Source organism: Seriola dumerili, unplaced genomic scaffold, assembly GCF_002260705.1.
Source record: "Seriola dumerili isolate Sdu_G_001 unplaced genomic scaffold, Sdu_1.0 BDQW01000478.1, whole genome shotgun sequence".
Lineage (NCBI taxonomy): Eukaryota > Metazoa > Chordata > Actinopteri > Carangiformes > Carangidae > Seriola > Seriola dumerili.
The window spans coordinates 3,705,090-3,725,764 of NW_019174733.1; the positions used below are offsets into that span (position 1 = coordinate 3,705,090).

At 39.6% G+C, this 20,675-nt stretch overlaps 3 protein-coding genes across 3 annotated transcripts; 2 read left to right on the plus strand and 1 right to left on the minus strand.

Annotated features, from left to right (window-relative positions):
• Positions 1 to 111: 111 nt before the first annotated feature.
• Positions 112 to 11,570, minus strand: edrf1 (erythroid differentiation regulatory factor 1). Its single transcript, XM_022763806.1, has 25 exons — positions 11,000 to 11,570; positions 10,162 to 10,370; positions 9,043 to 9,109; positions 8,824 to 8,949; positions 8,564 to 8,688; positions 8,324 to 8,471; positions 7,738 to 7,839; positions 7,527 to 7,648; positions 7,114 to 7,225; positions 6,790 to 6,937; positions 6,592 to 6,703; positions 6,250 to 6,361; positions 5,599 to 5,892; positions 5,396 to 5,467; positions 5,137 to 5,284; positions 4,783 to 4,974; positions 4,122 to 4,322; positions 3,784 to 4,002; positions 3,328 to 3,554; positions 3,041 to 3,199; positions 2,685 to 2,834; positions 2,255 to 2,408; positions 1,489 to 1,604; positions 1,196 to 1,368; positions 112 to 1,086 (listed from the first exon to the last, which is right to left on the minus strand). The coding sequence occupies exons 1-25, from the start codon at positions 11,096 to 11,098 to the stop codon at positions 924 to 926; spliced, it is 3,750 nt and encodes a 1,249-aa protein (XP_022619527.1). The 5' UTR covers positions 11,099 to 11,570; the 3' UTR covers positions 112 to 923.
• Positions 11,571 to 12,484: 914 nt separating this feature from the next.
• On the plus strand, positions 12,485 to 16,441 carry LOC111235315 (autophagy-related protein 16-1-like). The gene is made up of 7 exons (XM_022763733.1): positions 12,485 to 12,741; positions 12,825 to 12,888; positions 12,984 to 13,068; positions 13,427 to 13,500; positions 14,119 to 14,370; positions 14,495 to 14,606; positions 15,815 to 16,441. The coding sequence occupies exons 1-6, from the start codon at positions 12,654 to 12,656 to the stop codon at positions 14,562 to 14,564; spliced, it is 633 nt and encodes a 210-aa protein (XP_022619454.1). The 5' UTR covers positions 12,485 to 12,653; the 3' UTR covers positions 14,565 to 14,606; positions 15,815 to 16,441.
• Positions 16,442 to 16,834: 393 nt separating this feature from the next.
• tex36 (testis expressed 36) lies at positions 16,835 to 19,145 on the plus strand. Its single transcript, XM_022763767.1, has 4 exons — positions 16,835 to 16,913; positions 17,016 to 17,156; positions 17,339 to 17,413; positions 17,521 to 19,145. The coding sequence occupies exons 1-4, from the start codon at positions 16,863 to 16,865 to the stop codon at positions 17,839 to 17,841; spliced, it is 588 nt and encodes a 195-aa protein (XP_022619488.1). The 5' UTR covers positions 16,835 to 16,862; the 3' UTR covers positions 17,842 to 19,145.
• The last annotated feature ends 1,530 nt before the right edge of the window (positions 19,146 to 20,675 follow it).

Below are 20,675 nucleotides of genomic sequence, written 5' to 3' on the forward strand. Positions count from 1 at the left end.
TAAACTGAGTATGATAAATCATACTTTTATATTTGTTATCCAAAGGTTTCAATAAAATACCTCTACTAAAGGTTAATCTGATGTGTCCTATTAGCCTGAGATGCTCCAGGAGAAATATACAATATCATAAAATACAGCGCATAAAATGTAAAAAGCTTTTATTTCCATATTCACAGCAAACCATGCCGATATAAACTCACATTTATACATACAGCAATGTGGACAAACTAGCCTCTGAGTTTGCATTGAATGTTGCCAAACTATTGCACAATGTTGTTTTGAAAGCAAGGAACGCATTTGAGCTTATTTCAACTTGTCAGTCTTCAATCACACTTCAATCCGTTGTATTCACAGCATTATTGGTATTACTGAATATCACAAATACCAATTATATTAAAATGAATCTTAATTTTTCTGAGCTTGTGCTAAATGATTCATCGCTTTTCAAGCCCCAGTGTGTAGAAGTTCTATGTGATTATACCATCCGTGAAATTTTTCTTATGGCATGTGGTTTTTGTTTGTAGAAAAATTAGACAATCCAGGTGATGTCTGGTACACTCAACAACAAATCCTACACAAAGGAGCTTTATGTATGACCCATAACTGCTGAAGCAGTAAGAAAATTAAATAATATCTTTTGAATTTACAACAAAAATGTACAATTCAAAACCTGTGATGCAAATGTTAGAAAAAGATGAATTTGTCTTAAAAGGCGCAGGAGGTGAAAGTAGCTTTGAAATTGTAATTCAAAGTGGGACAGTGTCGCCTGAGGATGTGCCTGTTAATAATGATGTCTGTAAGTCATTGTTTTCTGTCACAGCATCTCTGAGAAAACAGTTGTCAAGTCTTCCCCAGAATGCAGCTTGGATGTCCGGCGAGGTGCAGAGAGCGGAGTCAAAGTCTTGTTGTGGTTTATGTCATTATCATGAATGAGTACCCGTGTCGTCACTTCCTGTTTGCGGGGTCAGCTGCTGCAGGAGCTCTATGTAGAGCCTGACACGGCTGAGGAGAGGTGCGTTCTTCTCAGCTCGCAGCAGCTTGGAGTACACATTCTTATAGGTTTTCAGCAGCTCCTCGTCCTTATTGCTGCAATAAACACAAATGTCAGGAGTGAGTGTTGTGAAAAGGTTAAAGGATAAAAGAAACATACACAGCTAGATATACAGTACAATGAAGGGTTTAGATTCCTGCTCACCTTGATTTTCGTTTCATTGTCGTCATCAGTTTGACGAGCTGCAGCAGCAGGAAAGAGAAACTTGGCTCGAACACGCCAATTAACTTCATCACTTCCTGGAGGTTCAGTCCTGAAGTGGGACCACTGGCCACATCAGGAGACTCTGCTGATCCAGCAGGGTCTGGTTCGCTCAACTACAGCACGAGAAGTGAAAGGAAAAGATGTCGTAGGTGACGGTGTGTGATCAGGAACAAAGCTCTGTGAAGATGAATGAGCACGAGAGAGTATTTCCCATCGGCTGCTCTGAAACTTACCTCTATCTGATCCTCCTGCAGCTCTTTGTGAATCAGCTGGAAAGCGTGGCGAGTTTCTGTCATGATCTCTAGAGCGCCGGTCAGGCTCTTCAGCTTAGCCGCGCTGCTGCTCTGACCTGTGGAAACACAGTATGAAACATTACTGCAAAAGGCTGTGGACAAAATGCTATTTTGTTCTCCAAGTGAGTCCTCCTCTTACAACCACACCCAACATTGCTGACTGCCTTCAGGAGGGAGGGTCAAAGCCACATTTCAGCCATTTTCTTCTTCTGTGGTATTGGGTGACACTACAGAGACAAATCTATTATGTCAGGAAAAAGATTTATTTTTAAAGCTGCTGAGGTGGATTCCTTGAATAATGATGAAGGAATCCACCTCAGAAGATGAAATAATTATAATATAAATAATATTATATAATAATAATTAAATAATATTAATAATATAATAATAATAATAATAATAATAATGTTAAAAAGTTTTGGAAAGGTGAGAGAGGTTTATTGAAGCTGAAAGTTTGTAAAAAGTCTATATTTATCTGAAAGAGGATTATGTGTAAGACACATGAATTTAATATATTTGCTTTCTGTAATTACCCTTGTAATAACAATAATTTGTATATATGGAATATAATCTTGTTACTTAGGTTGTTGGGCTGATATATTGTACCTTGTGTGTTTGTGTTGATATAAGGCTCTCCTTAGTGTGACTTTTAGTGTTTGTTTGTTTTGTTAATAAAAAGGAAAAAAAAAAAAGACTAGTTTCTCACCTGCCATAGTAAACTCAGCGAAGGCCACCCTCTCCAGAAGCGTGCGGAGAAGCTCGCAGGGCGCATCTTTGAGGCTGAGGAATAAACAAACAGCCTTGCTGTAGTGTAGCTCTGCCAGGCTCCGATGCTGCTTCCTCAAGTGTTCATCCCCCACCTGTCACACAATTAGAGCCAGAAGCACAGACATCCTTCAGTGTGTATTATACTGTGATAAGTATGAAAAACAAACATCACATCACTAGTGGTTTTATACCAGTCAGTCTGTACTTCCTTTTCCTTAAAAAAAAAAAAACATAACAAATAATACATTTTTCTTTTAGCATAAACAAAAACAAGTCTATGTCAAAAGGGTGAGCTAAGACACCTGAATTATCAGCATGAATAACAAAAAGATTTTATATTATTGTAGAAGTTGACATGACTTCCCCACCTGGTTGCGGAAGCAGCTGTGGTACATAGAGGCCAGGCGGTGGTGGATGGTGGCAGCTCTGTACTGGTAGAGCGGCTGACGAGCCGACTCCGTCTGGAGGTCACAGTACTTCAGGGATTTCATCATCGCCTCAGTCACTTCCCTCTCAATCTGAGGATTTAAAGTTTGATCATCAGTCATCTTGTCAATTTGTGAAACATGGACTTTTTGAGGATATAAATGTTGCCACAGCTCTTGGAAATATGCCATTTGGTGGGGAAAAAATGCAAGATTGCCAAAATGTGTTAAAGAGTGGAGTTTCACTTTATGTAGAATATTTGATCACTGTCATGTGGGACAAAAGAGCTCAGAGGCACCTGCTCCTGGGCCTTCCTGGACAGTGGGGCGTAGTCCTGCAGGAGTGTAGCCAGGGTGAAATAGGTAGTGGACAGCTCCCAGTTTACACTGTCCCACACTGCTGGGTGGTTCTCACGGCTTGCCAGTGACTTCATAGCCCGCAGGTAGTAGTCTATGGCCTGGGTTGAAATTAAATTAAGATAATGAAGTAATTAAGAACATGATGAGGATGGAAGGGTCGAGATGTAGAAATATAGAGAAAAATAAAAAAGAGAACAGTGTGAATTTAAGGGGTTCGACATGGCACCTTGTTGTAGTAGAGGGCCTCTTCAGGTGAGAACTCCCCTCTGCTCTGATCGGCTGAGATGGCACAGTGGGCCTGAGCGCAAATTCTCATCAGCCTGCCAGTGTTACACAGCAGCAGGGCTGTGTTGGTGCTGTCCGCGATGGCTTCAAAGTCCTTCATGCCTTTCTCAAAGAAGGCAAAACTTTTTTTCCACATCTCCTGCTCTGCGACAGACACAGACTTTTTTGCTGGAGGGGGAAAAGCCCAGTTAGACACAACGACATGGACAGAGGCACAGGGAAAAACAACAATATAAAAATCAATGGAGTGATCAGTTTTTAATGTCTCTTTTTAGTCTATATTTTCTACTGATTCAAGTGCAGTGATTGCTTTATGTCACTGGCCAGGTCCTTAGTATTCAGTAAAATTAAACTGGTCAGCACAGTTGTTAAGAGTTGCAGCTGTTACCCAACACACCTTCTTTCTCAGTCTGCATGGCTGCAGCCTGGTTCATATAGTACACTCCCATCTCATTGCGGATGTTTCCCAGTCGTTTGAGCACTTGAGCCAGCTGATCTGAGGCGTGATCTTTCAAAGCCTCGGAGTCAAGCAGCTCGAACGCTGCCTCGTAGCACTTACTGCTAACAAACAGCTGGTACTCCGGGTCCATGGCCAGGTCTGTTGCCATGTTGAAGGCTGGTGGATAGAGAATAAAAGGATTGGAATTGGAATGATCAATAACTGAATACTGTGTGTGTGTGTGTGTGTGTGTGTGTGTGTGTGTGTGTGTGTGTGTGTGTGTGTGAGTGACTGACCCTGGCAGCTGCTCTCTCTGTGCAGGCTGTGCAGGATCTCCTGGTCCTCTTTGGTCTGGTAGCTGTATTCCTCCAGGTAAGCTGCTCTGTTGTTGGCATTCTGCGCCAACATCAGCTGGATGTCCCCACAGAGAGACAGGCACTGGCTGTGAAAGTGCAACACCTGTGGGTGCAGTGTACCGCTCACTGAGCAATAGGCATCTAGAGGAAACAGTAGAAGAGGAGGGGGAAGGGGAAAGAGAAATAAATGTTTAGTTATTATATCGTTTCACAAAGTACTGATGTAACTTTTTTGAATGGGTATTAAGATTAAGAGTAAATTTAGTAGTAGCAATATAATTTTGTATTTTTAGAGTATGCATCATTAATTATTACATATTTAAGCCAAAGGTGGATGTTTAAGTTTTGGACGTTTTGCAGTTTCAGGCAGAATCTGATGAAAGGACTTGATCTGCTTTAAAAATAAAACAGGAACTTGTTCTATTTTGTTATTCAATTCTTGTTTGATTTGTGAATAAATAAAACACTATTTAGGCTGACAGAAATGTGCAACAAAGAAAAGAAAAATGTAATAAAAATAAATTTAAAAAATCTGGAAAATGCTGAAAAGTAACTATCATAACAAAATTTCTCTTTGTGTCTGGTGAGTTAAATGAATTACCGTGGCATTGCAGAGAAAGCTTGATGTAGCGCAAGGCTCGGCCATACTTCAGCAAGTTAGTGGCTGCGTCAGACAGGACGTAGTAGGCCTTAGAGGCTTTGAGGAAGAGCTGCAGCTTCATATGGTGCTGCCACGAGCCGGGGATCATCCCTGAACGTGTCGGGTGCTTCTGGTCCGCCTGCAAGGGCCCCGCTGGTGACACACACACACACACACACACACGGAAGACCATGAGAGAGACATATGCAAGGTTGGAAATGAAAAATAATGTCCCTGCTCATAAGACAAACACTTACATACTTGTTATTTCCTGTTTTATTATGCGGTATTTTGAAATAAGGACTGAAGACTGACCTCGTTCCAGAAGAAGAGAGATGCCTTTCTCAGCAGTGCAGCCTCCAATAGCACTTCTGTCCTCATATTTGAGAGGAATGGGTGTGTTGGGGTCTGCAGCTGGGAGATCACTCTCCTTCTTAATGCTGCCATCCACTGCCTTCAGGCCCTGTGTTTTGTATTATAGCAATTATTAAATGGTAGATGGCACATTTCATGGGACACATCACATCATTAGCATTGTATGTCCACTAAACATAAACATAATGCCGAGACTCGCCTGTAGTACGTAGCACAGGACGTGTCTGCACCTCTCCTCCTTGTCTTGAGAAACAGGAAAAGCACAACTTGGCTGCGGAGATTAAAAAAGAGACGATTGTCTTTTATTATCGTTTCACATAAACATATTTATCTGTACACTCCACTCTCTCCCCTGAGGTCTGTGTAGAGGAAGAAGGAAGAACCACTTAGAGAGGCACTCACTCTGATCTGGTGAGTGGATTTGTATTTCTCCGGAACCGACAGCTCCCCTACAGAGCGGATCACAGCTACAGCTTTACTATCATCCTGTGGGCTGGAGCAGTTACTGTAGGAGCTGTTCGAATCGCTGTCCTCCGTCAGCTCCTCCTCCTCGTCCACCTCCTCATCTTCCACCCGGTCTTCGTCGCTGTAGCTGTCCTCTGAGCCACCGGCGCGGAGCGACTCCCCTCCATCTTCTTCAGGGGGCTCGTCGAGCTGGAACAGCTCTGACAGCATGTAGTGGGCCGAGGCAATGATCTGAAGAGACAGGAGATTGAGGGGATCAGGACTGCAGTCAGGTTCAATCAATTCTAAACTGTGATATTCTCAGCTTTAGTAGAGTTTCAGATTTCACTTTCTCTGCTGTCTAAATATAAATTAAAAATATTATTCTTACTATACTATAGTATAATATTATATAATTAAACTATATTATAATCAAAGACTAAACTCATTAGGACGTATGATGACTAATTTGGTATTTTAAAGAAGGATTTTCTGTACCTTTTATCTATCATTTTACCTTGCAGCTCATTCTTTAAACGCAGGGTCTGGATTTTAATCTAGTCCAGGATTTTTCTCTCTATCTAACTGTAACTTCGAATTTCTTCTTACCTGTGGATGCCTCTCCTGATCCAGAAGTTTGACGCAGTTTAAGAGCAGAGTTCGGATTGTGCCGTAGTGCTTTCTGTTTTGTCTCGCCTTCAGCATCAAGTTGCTGGCCACTCTGCACCACAAAATAGAAAATTGACTCTGATTTAAGTAAAACTCTCATACAAATGATATTTTATATAAACAAGCTCGAGCTGAAAATTGACAATTTAATCTCTTTACTGCTTAAAATTATTTCAATTTTGAAATATTCAACAGTATAAACTGTTGCAAACCTTTTAAAGTAAACTATAAATTTATAGATTTGGCCTTGATCAAATATTGCAAGCTCATAAAAATACATACTTGTACAGTAATACAGCTACAGGAAGAGTGAAGGGGTTCTGACATTTCTCCTCTTCAGCCTCCTCACACAGAGTAGTAAGATCATAAAGCTTCACAATGTCACTCCCACTCGCTGCGGGTCCAAGAAATACAATTAGAAAACATTGAGACAGGCAGGCACATAGTGTACAGCAGAAGAATTAAGAATTTGTCTCCCACCTTTGAAAAGCCAGTAGGTGTGACCCTCTTTGGTGCAGTTGGACTTAAGGAAGGAAAGGATATTTTGGGCGATGTCTTTCACCACCCTTGTGGAGAAAGTCGAGTTCTCCAGATGAGGGATGTCCTCTGTCTTTATCATCTCGTATTTCTGCAGGGGAAACCACTAAATGTATTACTTCATTTTAAATATGTAGGCTGAAAATCTGTGATATTAAAACATTTTCACTGCTGCGATTATAGATGACAGTTTATACTTTGAAAATGAACTATGGCAATAATAAAATGGACAATAACGATACTGGACAAAAGCCATCAGCAATTTACCTGAACTATGCCATTAACGTGAAAGCACATGACCAGTTCTGGGACATTGCACATCAGATTGTCGAGCCAGTAGTCGATACCCGTCAGAATGTTGATTGGTTTATTATTGTCCCTGAAAAACAGAGAGAGAAAGAGTGATCAGGTTGCAGCATATAAAACTGACTTGCCAGTGACCAGCAAATAACAATTTCCACCATCTATCATCACTGTGCATAGACATACTGTATGTCACTAAAAACATCTTCCACCCATTTTCTGTGGAGATTTGTGCCATGTAATGTATGATGCCAACAGAGGGCAACAGAATCATGAAGTGCAATACAATTATAATTACAGGATTACATAATCATCTTCTCTGGTAATTAGCATTCATTTCAGACCCTGGACGGGAGTAAATGAATTCTAATTCCAACCTGAGTCTCAGACTGACGGCAGGATAGCGACCACCTCCAAAAATAGGCATGTTGGAACCAACCAACATGTGGATATCCTCGAACGTCCACATGATGTTACGCACAAAGTCGTTTCTTAAACCCTGTCAAACAAGTAACAACAAAGTATATATTAGATAAAAGCTATCATCTGTAGTCATATAGCATTAAGGAAGGGTGAAAGTTGACTTACCTGACTGTTCTCCCCTTCGTTGAACAGTGTAGGGAGGTTTTGCTCTTTGGGTATAGACGTCACCTGGCCCAAAGCAAACTTGCTGTCCATAGAAACACTTTCCTGCATATTTTATAGCAGCAATACTGTCAGTGCAAGCAGTGTAACCCAAAGCACTCACACAAGCTTAGCAGTCACCAAGAGATACTTCATATCAAAAAACGTTGATTACTTATTTGCTCAAACATTACTCATTGAATACAGACAGTTGTGACAGCACAAACGGTTTCTTCTAACTCCTAATTTTTTGCACATTTTATTCAAATTTTCTGGACACTTTATTATATTATTTGAATTTTTTTTTTTTTTTTAAATTCTTTTGGAGATTTCATTAACATGTTTTGAAGAGAATATTTTTCTGGCATTTTGATATTTTTTTCTGAGATTTTATAAATGTTTTTCAGAGATTTTTCAGTCCTCTTATTTTATTGATATCTATTGGAGATTTTCTAGACCTTTTATTAATACGACATTGAGATTACTCAGACATTCCTTGAATTTAATAACATTTTGGGAGAATTTTTGGGTCATTTTGATTTTTTTGTACCTGCTTGGGAGCATCTGATTCTTCAGTGTCAGACGGTGTGCTGGTGAAGGTAGTGGGCCATGAAGAACTGAACTCCTCTGCCCCATTTTCCTCCTCCCCTTCAGTCCGGTCGTCTGGTACAGGCTCTGCAGCCCCATCACCATTTATACTGCAGGAAACAAAGTGATGGAACCAAAGTGTTAACAGATAGTAAACCCTACTTGTTCTTTTCTATTATTAAAGTAACACCAGTTAACTCACCTGTAGTAGAGGAACTTTGACAGGATTGCTTTCTGATACCAGTGCTCTTTACTCTTCTTTTTCCTCTGCCATTTCTGATCTATTAGCCGCTGGTAAAACTCTTTCAGCCATGTCCAATCTCCTGTCTACAAAACACACATAGCAGAGAGAACACAATTACTTAAAGCACTTACTGTCATGGAAAATTTCTAAAAACATGGCACAACAATCCTTGTTAGGTAATACTGACTATCTTTGATTCGTAAAGGTTCTTGCTGTACCTGAGAGGACCTCATGAAAAGTTCTTGAATGTCCAGCTCATCCAAAAGTAGGGTCCTCCCTACGCGGTGAACAGCCATACTGACGTGGGACTTGCTGTAGGGGATTTTCAAAAGCTTCTTGATGTTCTGAATTTGACAGAAAACAATGTTAACATCAGCTGAATGTGCATGTTTCGGAAACAAAGAAAGAAATGTTTGCTTTGCAACAGCTTCACAAACCTCCGAGTCTGACACCACGTCAACATCATCCCCGATACAATCAATGAAGTCATAGGCCATCCCAAAACTACAAAAGAAGAAAAGGTACTTAATCACATCAGTGTTTGCTTGATTAAAGATTTAGTAGTTTCAGCATCCATGGTTCACCAACTGATAACCACAATATTAATCCGGTTGATTGAGGATTATTAACACTTTCAGATATGCAGCGAGAAGTTATCCAGTGCTTCTCGCCAGTGGTGTCTACACTGTATTATGATATTTAGTGCATTCTGACCAACAACAGAGACCATCTGCCAGCAGGTTTCCACAATTAAGCAGAGCATAGAGCGTGACGCTTTCAGCCTCTAATACAAACTGTGACTTATACTCAACAGGTGTCAACAGTAAATCACATCTAAAAACACCTCATCTAATATTTCCTTCCCCCTTATTGAAATAAATGGGGTGGACAAAATGTCAGAATTAAAAATCTCTCAGTATAATGCAACGCGGATCACCAGCATCAACAACTACAGACACCAAAATTACTATACGGTTGAATCTCTACTCCTCTCTAAAACAGTTTCAATAAAACTTCATTATGTTTATTGCAGGGCTGCTGCATTAGACTGCATTAGTTTTATCTTGGTGTATACGATAAGCTGTCAACAATGAAGATCCTTTAAAGCAAAGCACTTTAGTTTCTAGGGCAAAGGTAGAAACACAAATGTGAGTAAAATTAAAGCCAAATTAAACGCCAATCCAGCCTGAATGTAAACACTGGAAACACGATTAACAATACGTTGTGTTTTAAAATCCATATTGGATATGCCTGGTAAATTCAGCACTCAGTGTTGTGTGAGGTTTTGAAGACTATCTAGCCTTCTGACATTTAGAACTAGGAACTAGAAGAATACGATATACATAATGAGAGACAATGAGAGATGGTTTTCCCATATTATGTAGTCTAGAGTTTTGGCCCATTGCCTGACCACTAACTGTGGGTTAGAAAAGGTGGCACACTTGTTAGAGCAAAAAGGATCGGGACAGTGCGTTTCCTTTATTTTGCATAACATAATCTCATGCTAGAGCAATAAATATCAGTTGTAGCATATAGTATTTTTCGTGATGTTATACCTGGAAAAAGGCTTGCTCTTGCTGCTGGACCCTAATATAGTTGTGCCCGCACTGCCCAGCTGGGGGTTTTCTCGCAGCCAGTTTGCAGGAGGCAGCTTCAGGTCTGTCTTCTCCTGCAGCAAGGCATAGCTGGTAGGAGGTGGGGCAGCAGAGTACTTGACCACGGCACGGCTCTTAATTTCAGTGTTGCCTGAGCATAATGCAGAGTCCTACAAAATAACAAAGAAAAGCATTATATCATAAGTTAGTGAATACGACCAGAGAACACTGACTGAAATGATGCAGAAGACATTGTTCCTCTGTTCCAATTAATACACTATTATTATTGTGAAAAATGCCCATCATTTGCCTATTTGCTGAAGCCCAAGTTAATATGTAAAGTTTTATTTCGTGAAAAAACAAAAAAGAACATAAACAAAAACAGTCAAAAACCCAAAGATACTAGAAACTAGAAAATATTCACATTTGCGAAGCTGGTACCTTTTGAAAATCTCACATTTCTGCTTTGAAGAAATGCCTTCAATGATTAATCAGTTATCAGAATTGTTTACTATTTGACTCATCATCTGGTCATTTCAGCTCTAGATGAGACCCTCTATAATGAAACTGCCATGTACATAGTTGGTCAAAAGGTCAATCCAGCCCTACTTCTACATGTGGCTTAGGCTGGTAAACAGTTGTCATGAGTATTGTCTGTGACTGCAGGTGGCAATGACTTTAAATATGACATTATAAACTACTCTCGCAAAGTGTTGCATCGAAAGACAGTTTGTTATCATCTTAGATAATAAACAAACCATTTTTACAACCTTGTTTTGTGCTCAGTCTGGTTACTTACATGCTTGCTGTTTTCACCTGTGCAGGTAGGGCCACTGATTTCTTCCTTTGCATTATCCAAGGGGACCCCAGGCTCTCTGTCCCCAGCTGATGCGCTCATACTGGACACAGGACCGTCAATCCAGAGAACATTGGCGATTTCTTAACGACTAAACAACCTATCCATGGCCTGGACAACTCACGGACAATATCTACATTAGTAAGATAACGGGCTAAATAGGTCAGTTATGTGGATAAAGTTAGTGATGTCTCTAGTTAGCTACGCTAGCTGGACAGGCTAGCTCCTCCAGAGAGCAATGCTAACTGGTAGACCTGTAAAAAAGAGAGTGTAGTTATATAACACTGTCGTTAAATTAAAGCTTTACACACGCGAGAAGGAAGCCGTTGTTGCTTTGTTAACCTCAGTAATGTTTAGCCCTTATTTTACTCGTTAAATAAGCTTGTAGCTTCTCTTTCCATCAGACTGTTGTCACAGCACACGTTAGTGCCAGCAGTGAGCAAACAACAACTTCCTGTTTTCACTCCAAAACCCATCTTCTTTCTTTTTTCAACCATAGGAATTACTCCGCATTTTAGAAAAAAAATAAAAAAGACAGGTTTTGATAGTTAAGTTAGTAGTAATGTAGAATATTAGCTTATGTAAGGGAAAAATATTTATGCTGCAGCGACTTATTGAGAAAAATGTATGAACCGGAAGTACTTTCAGAGCTGTCAAGTCCTCTTTCGAGAAAAGTTGAGCACATTCTGCTCTGATGAATTTTATTTTGAAATTTACTGAGAGGTCGTTAATGATTAAGCTGTACCACTGCCTATTCTCAAACGAATAATGTAAGAAGTTGAAGGTTATTTCTAGACAACTGTTGTGTCAGTTAAATTGTTTCCATTTTCTACTACTTTATGTTTATGCTCCACAACATGTAGAAGGCAAATATTGTACTTTTTACTCCGCTACATTTATTTGACAGCTTTTGTTTCAAGTTACTGTGCGGATTCAGATTATTTATACAAACTAGTTAAAGTTACCCCACCTTTACCAGCTGCAATAGCAGGGGTGGGTACATAATAATTAATGCAACAATAACTACAATCCTGAAATAGTGTCTGATGAGTACTTATCCTTCTGATAATTTAATAATTATTTTAATGCTAATGCTTAAATGTAGAGTTTTTACTTGTACTTCTTCACTGTGGCATTGCTGTGTTTTAAGATTTAAGATTGGGTATGATATTATTTTGTGACATTTCTGCTCTGTTCTGGTTAAAAAGAAAAAAGAAATAAAATGCGTGTTCTGTAATAGATAGTAGAGCTTGGTTGTTTTGTTTGGGGTTTTTTTCATTTAGAAAAGTAATTTCTTCTAACCATATTATATTATTTTATATTATATTATATTAGACAGGGGATAGGATCATGGGATGGGATCAGAGGTTATATCCAGCAGGGGTCTGTCAGCTGCTTACTGACTGAACAGGGAGGAGGAGCTGTGAAACTTTGCTGCAAGCCGTTCACTCCTCTGCTGTGTCAACGTTTTAACAATCATTTCGCCCTCGACCTCGCCAAAGTGATATGTGTTGTAACGTTAGAGCGGAAGACAACTAAAGCCGTCGCTGTGGTACGTTTGAGGACCGTAAACGCCAGACTAGTTTAATTTAGTACAATGGGAAGCTGGAAGAAACACGTGCGCGCTCGACTGCTACAGAGAGACCAAACTGAGAAACTCCCCTATGTTGGCGTTTTTACAAGCTGTAAGATGATTATTTTACTATCTCGGCTTTTGCAGTGATGATGTTCTCGCTGTCTCTAAGGACATTTGTCTGTTTTCTGTTAGTGTCTCTGCTGGAGGAACGTTTTGAAATTCGCAAACAAATTTTGGAAGAAGTTCAGTCTAAGAGGTTAGAAATACAGAATTTCGCTTAACCTGCATGTGACTTATCTGTCGATCTGAATTTATAACGCTTCATTGATTTTCACTGGTTTTCATTGTCAGTTTAGAACGAGGTGGAGTTGAAGTTGGGAAAAACACCAGACTTCTTCAACTCCAACTGAGAGAGAGTGAACACCTAGAAGAAAAGGTGGGTTAAATGAGGAGTAATCTAATGATAAAACCATAGCATCAGCCTCCAGTTATAGCAAAGAAGTTTCAGCTATTATTTAACTGTATAAGCAGCAGCAGTTTGGACAAATATTTGCTATAAACCTCAGGCATACATCTGTTAATTAGAAATTATATGAATTGATACCTTTGGGTGCCCTAACCATGTAAAATAATCATTAGCCTACTATGGAAATCAAGAAGTTAGATTACAGCAGGGAAACAAATTGGCCTACATGTTCCTTCTTTGACTCGTGTTTGCAGGTGTTGACCTTTGAACTTGTGAGATCCATTATCCACCGTTAAGTCAATTTATTCTTTTCTTTTTGTCTCCACAGCTGTCTCAGACTGTCTCTGACCTGACCACCGTCTTGTATCTGAAAGAGGCTGAGCTACAGTACTGGCAGTCACGGTAATTTCAGGTTTTCGGTGTACCACTGCACAGTGTAGGCCAGTCTGTGCTTTCTCTTAACACAACTGAGACAGACACAAATTTTGGGAAATTGGGGGGGCCATCTTATAATCACGCTGGTCCTATACTTGGGTCAATACAGCAATAATGAAAGATTCAGCCTCCCTCTCAACCCAATAATTTTCATACAGTCCCATACTTAATATCCATGTACTAGACGTTATGAAGCATGTTGAAGAAAAGTTATTTTCAAAGACGACCTTCCTGTAATTACTATATGTATTATCAAGTGATTAAAATGATGTTTAAATGGTTACTTTGGGTGTATAATCAAGGAACTTGATGTATGTATGAAACAACCATCTAGGGTTGCAGTGCTGCTTCTTTGTATTACATTTAACAGGGTTAAATCATACAGTGTAAGCAGAACCACAAATCAGTTCCTGCATTTGTGGCATCTGTTGCACAGTGGGAAGCATAAAGAGGTATAAATCCAGTTTAAACCCCTTGGTGTATGAACTTGTGACCTACAATCTAACATCTAAAAGTCTGAAGTAACAATACCACAAGGCGATCAAAGGTACAATAAATAACCATTTCATTACTTGGCAATTTCAGTGTGTCCCAGTACCGTCAAGAGGCACTCACTCTGGCTAAAGGGAGTAACACCCTGAAGGCAACCCTTTCAGAATTTGAGTTCAACATAGAGTGTCAATCCAAAGAGCTTGGAGCCCTGCGAACAGAGCAGAAAGGACTAAAGGAAGCGTTGGCACAGGCTTGGAGAGAGAAAGAGGAACTCTTGCAGCGATGGATGGAGGAGAAGAGGGAGGAGGCAGACAGGTTGAATCAGTACAACGACACACAGGAAAGGTAAGACAAGTAAATGTGTGATCTGTGTTTAACAAAGGCTGAAAAATAAGTATTTACTCACTTGGTATGATAACATAATAGTTGTGGAGATTTTAAGTTGTCTGTGATTTCTGCTTTTCATCAGGTGGCAACGTTTGGCCAAACACCTGAGGAAGCACCTTCATAGGGAAATGGAAAAGAGTATGTTCCCATAGTGACAGACCCTTGGAGTGCTACGTCTCCATCAGTCATTCAGAGTAAGAGTCAGCGTTCTCTTTGAAATATTAATTCTTAATGGAAGTAAATGGCTGTCTTTTAATTTATTAACATTACTTCACTTCAGTGCTGCACACATGAATCTTTGTTAGCACCAAGAGCCTTCATCAATCATCGTTTTGACCTTCTTAATGAAGAAGGTCTAGTTGATAAGGTCAAGACAAAAAGGGCTTTTTCACAGTGAATTGTTAACATGATCAACAAAGCACTAATACCACTGATGAAGAACAATTTGGCCCTCATCAATTACTTCAATGGGCTTTAATAATGGTGGAGGAAGAATTCAGATCCTACTATAACTGTAGTATATCAGGAAAAAATACTTAAATTATCAAAAGTAAAAGTACTTGATATTAGATATTACATCATTGGATCATTATTACTATATAACTTGTATATAGAGCAGTTTACTGTTGCAGCTGGTTGAGGTGGAGCTAGTTTGTAATTATTTTATATAAGGCTGCAAATAATGACTAGTTTCATTATGGATTATGGATTAATCTTCTGATGATTGATTGATTGATTGATTGATTGATTGATTGATTGATTGATTGATTGATTGATTGATTGATTGGTTTTTAAAACTTAAGAAAATAGTGAGAAAAACACATCACAATTTCCCAGAGCCCTAAATTGACACCGTCTGACACCTGGCTTTCTCACCTATTTGTAACTATTAAAACAATTACAAGAAAACAATCTCAAATCTTTGAGGAGCTGGAACTGTAAAATGTTTGGCATCTTTGTACTTCAACTTCAAAAGTTATCAAAATAAAATACTAAAACGCAGTACCTCAAATTTGTACTTAAGTACAGTACTTGAGTAAATGTATTTAGTTGCATTCCACCACTATTAGAAAACAGTACCAGAGTTCTGCTCAAAGCCAGTCACCCCAGTGAATAAGTAAATAAGCCCAAGAATCTGACTGAGCTTTCAGCACTAATTTTTAACACTCTGCTTGCCCATTTTAGTCATTGTATTTGATATCCATCCCTGTAAAGGACAGAATTTTATACCTGGTAGTTTGGATAAGGCTTTTACATAACATATAAGAGAACAGTTAACCCTTGTCAGGACCCTCAAAATGATATTGTGTAGAAGGAATGGGTGGTCACCTCCTTGTCCGTGTGCTGAATGTTACCTAAAACATGTAATTCAACCTTTATGTCATGCTCATCTTGTCCTCAGGGATCAGTAATACCACAGATATACACCAGCGGCACTCAGACAAAGTCTCAGCGGTAGCAAACGTCTGATATTCCGTTGGGATCCTGGAGATGACATTTCCTCAGTGCTTGTAGTTGAAAAACTCATTTCCCGCACAGAATGTGATGCCAGAAATATGGCCAGGGACTACCTCTTTGAAACTAGAAGTGCGAGGACTGGTTTGGAATTGTTTCTCATCTGCAATATGTTTTTTTGTTTTTTTTTTAATTTACTTGAAAAGTGATTTAAAGATCTAACATAACCTCTAAATATATTGTTAAATTTGACTTTGTTAGAGTGCCTAATTTTACATTTACTGATTTAACTAAAATCCCCCTTTTGTGAAGTAATGTCTGTTGTTAACGCGCCACATCTGGACTGTTTGACACCCCTCACTGAAGACTATATGGTGTTAGTAACCATGTGCCTTTTCCATTGTTTATTAACATAGAAAATCATGTGAATCATTTTTACTTATGTCAAAAAGTGTGTTTGAAAAGAAACCAGGGATATTTTAAAGGTTAAATTATAAAATGGCATCTGTTTATTAGAAATGGAAAAACCAATCACTATTCCTGGTGAATATATTATTGTAAATGCATTGTTGTGAAAAATAAAGTTACTTAATGTTTTTTTTTTTTTTTTTTTAAGTGAATTGCCTCTCTGTTGCTTTGTCATCCATCAGAGAAATGCATATTTGTCCTCAGTTGCTGGACTGCAGGAAAAATAAGACAATGAAATCCCTACTAATCTAATATTCAATAATCAATTTTGAGGTTTATTTTTCTTCTCTTTGATTAGTAGTATAAGTCCCAATTATTTCAAATGTTTTTTTTGTTTTTAGTTTTGTTTTTTTGTCAGAATTCCAGTTCCACATCTCCATGGCAAATTGAGCTCAGATTTCAGGTTGTTTGTAGCATGTTTCCATAGTCACCAGTGTTTGCGTTAACCTAGTTGTTATGCATGTGTGTGTGTCTGTGGTGTGTTGGTGAAACCACTCAGTGGACTCAACATCTCAAAGTGTCTGAAAATGGTAAAAGGTGGGAAGCGATACTCTTCAATGAGCAATGATGGCAAATGGGTGAGAACTTATTAATTTTATCTCATAATTAGAACGGATCATTACAAATCATAGCATTCAAACCTGGACATGTAATTAGCTTTTCTTTTATCTTCTTCCCAGTTTGCTCATGCAGTTTTACCTGAAAATGAGACAAGGAATCGTGGGACTTGTACAAGCACCGGGATCATGCTGACTCAGGTTAAATCGTCGTTGCCTCAGGCTTTGAACTTTGAACGCTATCCTAAATGGAAAACTCAGCAGGTGTGTATGTGGAGTAGATAATGTAGTGTTTGGCATAAGTGTTCTTTTTGCCACAGTATTGTTATGGACCGGGGCTTTGAAAGATTTCATTGCACTTCTGCAAAGGAAGAAACTGCCTCCTCATTTTATCTCATTCCCCTGTATTCAGTATTAAACTCCCTTTTTCATGGGTTTCTTCACAGGAATCCAGAGAGTATCCATTCTCAGACCATGACAACAAGAAGTCCTTAAAAGACAACATCTCTGTCTTCACTCATGTGAGTATGAAGAGAAATCCACGGCATAATGAAATGTTCAGATCGATCACTTCATCACACCTCGAAAGGAAACCATATTTTAACAGTATCATGGTGGTATACTTCAGGGTGTGGGACGCAGGAAATGTTTCGATGATCGCAGACAGCACAACTCCCACTTCTGTCTGTGCCATGATGGAGCTGACGGTGGCACTGCAGAGGCTGGGGGGAACTTCACAGCCTACCAGACCGACTTTATGGTGAAGCGGGCTGTTAATGTTCCAACCAGCACCAGACGGTTCCCCCGCAACCACAAGCAGAAGTCTGCAGAGGCGGCTTTAGCACAGGCAGAGGAGCAATTCATGTGGTTTGGACGACATGACTCTGACCTCTCAGAGACCCTAAAAGTGCTGGCAGCTACAAACTGCTCAGCACCTTCCAAGCCCTAAGATCCTCCTACATTCAAGGCAGTAGATGACATTATTGAGAGGACATAGTACAGAGAGTCAGGTGAACTTTCTGAAGAGTCCTGTTGTCAAATAAAGAACTAAATTTAAAAAAAACATCAGATAGCATTTTGAGAGCTGTATTCCAGACAGGGGAACCTTACAAACAAGGTCTTATTCCACAACAACCATAATTAGACTGGAAAGTCGACTGTTAACAACCCACTTAATGTATATAAATAGTGCATGTTGTTGTACTTAACATTTGCCACTTGCTATTTTGAGACATTAAGTTGCATTTAATTTAAATACACTTTTACACACATACTCTATACAAATTTAACTCTTCTCTAGCTTCCAGTTAGGTTATGTTATAAACATATTTAAAGGGGCACACCTCTGATTTGACATTACACTTTTATAAGTTGGGTGGCTCACAAACAAAGATTAAAAAAAGAATCCTACATTTCCCATAATGCAACTCAAAAGTGTGTTTGATAAACCTTTCTCTGCCTAGTAAATGCACAGGCAGGGAAAGTCTAGCACTCATAAGAAAAAGGGTACTTGAATATACTTAATTACTACTTAAAGAGTACTCCACTGATGCCTACATTACCCACAATGCAACTTGACCGCCAACAGCTTGGTCATGGGTTTGGGTGTGTTATGCAAGTAGTGGCTAATATTGCCTCGAGCTGCACGCCTCAAGCAGAGATGAGGAGCAGGTGACGGAGGTCTGGTAACCTCACTTCTCTCTGGCTCCACACCCCCAGATTTTTTTCATTTTTGAACTTGTAGTCTTCAGACCCAGCTGCTGTTGCCTCAAGTCATGTCACTTGAGGCATTTTACCACTTTTTTTCACAGTGCCCCCAAGATGTTTTAACACCTCTCCTTTAATCATGTCTCAAAAAAGCATTGTCAAGTGCACCATAGTACAGTCAAGTAAATGTTAAGTTTTACTAATTATAAATACAGTAAATTAAGTTAGTCGCCTGTGAAAAGTAGTACGTAAATCATAAGTGCGTATACTTTTTGTATTTTGTTTATATCAGGAGCCACTGTAGCGTCCTTGTCAAGACTGTTGGGAGTTCACAGTTTAGCCAGCAGAGGGCAGCAGGTCTGCATGAGTTATCATTTGGCCTGTGGATCCACTGAGTTGTTCAACAGCCAACTTGTGTGAGAAATGTAATAACCAAAACCCCTGTGTAATGTGTAAGCTCTGGGAGAGAAAATGTGGGGGGAAATAATAAGAAGAAAAGAATTCAGCTATTTTTATTCAATGCATATCAACATGATGACATTAAATTAGAGCATGTGAAATAAATTAAGCTTGATTTGAGTCATAATGCATGGGTTTGTTTCACTCCTGGGGATGAAAGGGATGGATATATGTGTGTGTGTGCCACCCATGCAAGAGAGGAGGAAGCGTGGGAGCAAATGACAGAGAACACTGCTCAGAGAAAAGCACTTAAGAGAAAAGTATCCCCAACCGCTCTCTCCAATAGCTGATGTTTTCTCAAGAGAATGTTCTGACCAGCTGCTTTCTTTCTTTAAGTACTCATCAGGGAGATGGGTTTTTTCTCACAAGCTTTCTTTCAGCTGTAGTAATTAGCTGATCCACATACAGCGCCGACCTTGTCGGAGTTGCTTCACTTTTAAAAGGTGAAGTAGATCTCACGGTTTTTATATAGCAAGACAAGAAAGCTGTGAGACATCCATCTGGAGCAGCCGCCCTTTGTGATTTCACTTTGAGATTATCTCACACATCGCTGCCAAAAAAACTGATCCTTGGATGCAGGTGCACGGCTGACACCAAGCCACTGAGCGATGGGTTTTGTGATGACCATATCTTTGAAACAACAGAAAAAACAGGTGCGTGGATGAAAAAAAAAAAGAAAGAAGGCTACCAGCTCTGATTTAACCCTTTCCTTGCCATGTCACTGAAACGGGAGCCTAAACATTTTTGGTGGTGAGCCTAAATCACTCTAAAACACTTTCAAGAGGTGTAGCGTTGTTGAAGAGAGAGAGAGAGAGAGAGAGAGAGAGAGAAGTAAAAAAAACACCTGTTTGGATTTGACAGTATGTTCTGTCTGGTGTCAACTGGTTGTCTGCCACCTCTGTCCCTGTGGTTGCAGTTTGCAGCCTACAAGTTACTTTAGACTTGCCACAACTTGCAACAACTCCTCCACATAGAAGCCACCAACACTTCATAATCAGAAACTCTCATTAGCCCTGTCAGAGTAGCAGCGAGGCTTTTAATGCTTCACAAGGGAGTGAGAACTCTTAGGAGAGCACACTGAAATGGTGCGTCAATCATGAGTTGATGTGTGGTGGTGCGCACCGTACGTATATGCCATGTTAGGTGAGATGTGCGTGTTATATCATGTAGGGGCAAAACCGAGTATATGTAAATACAGTTTCTTCGTGGAATATCAAACCTTCTCCCAAGGACAAAAGACACATCTCAGTAAACAAGCATTCAACCACCAAAGCCTTGCACTTCATGAATATTAAATCAGACACTTTGAATCCTACCTCTTTGGTGTTAGGAGGCCCTAGCCTGGATTCTTACCATTTGCTGTGATTTATTCGCAGGTGCATGTCTCTCTTTGATGTGTTGAGTTGAGAGGTTTTGCACCTGTTAGAGAAAAAAATGCTTTGAAAACAAGAGGTGGATTTGCCAGACAGTCAAAATAACAGCAACAGAAGGAAGATTTGTGTTGCTATGGCACATTGTGTGTGTGTGTGTGTGTCTGTGTGTGTGTGTTTTCTCTTCAAAAAGGCTGCTGTGCTGTTTTGACATACTCTGTTGTGTGCACAGCAAAATCACTTTTTG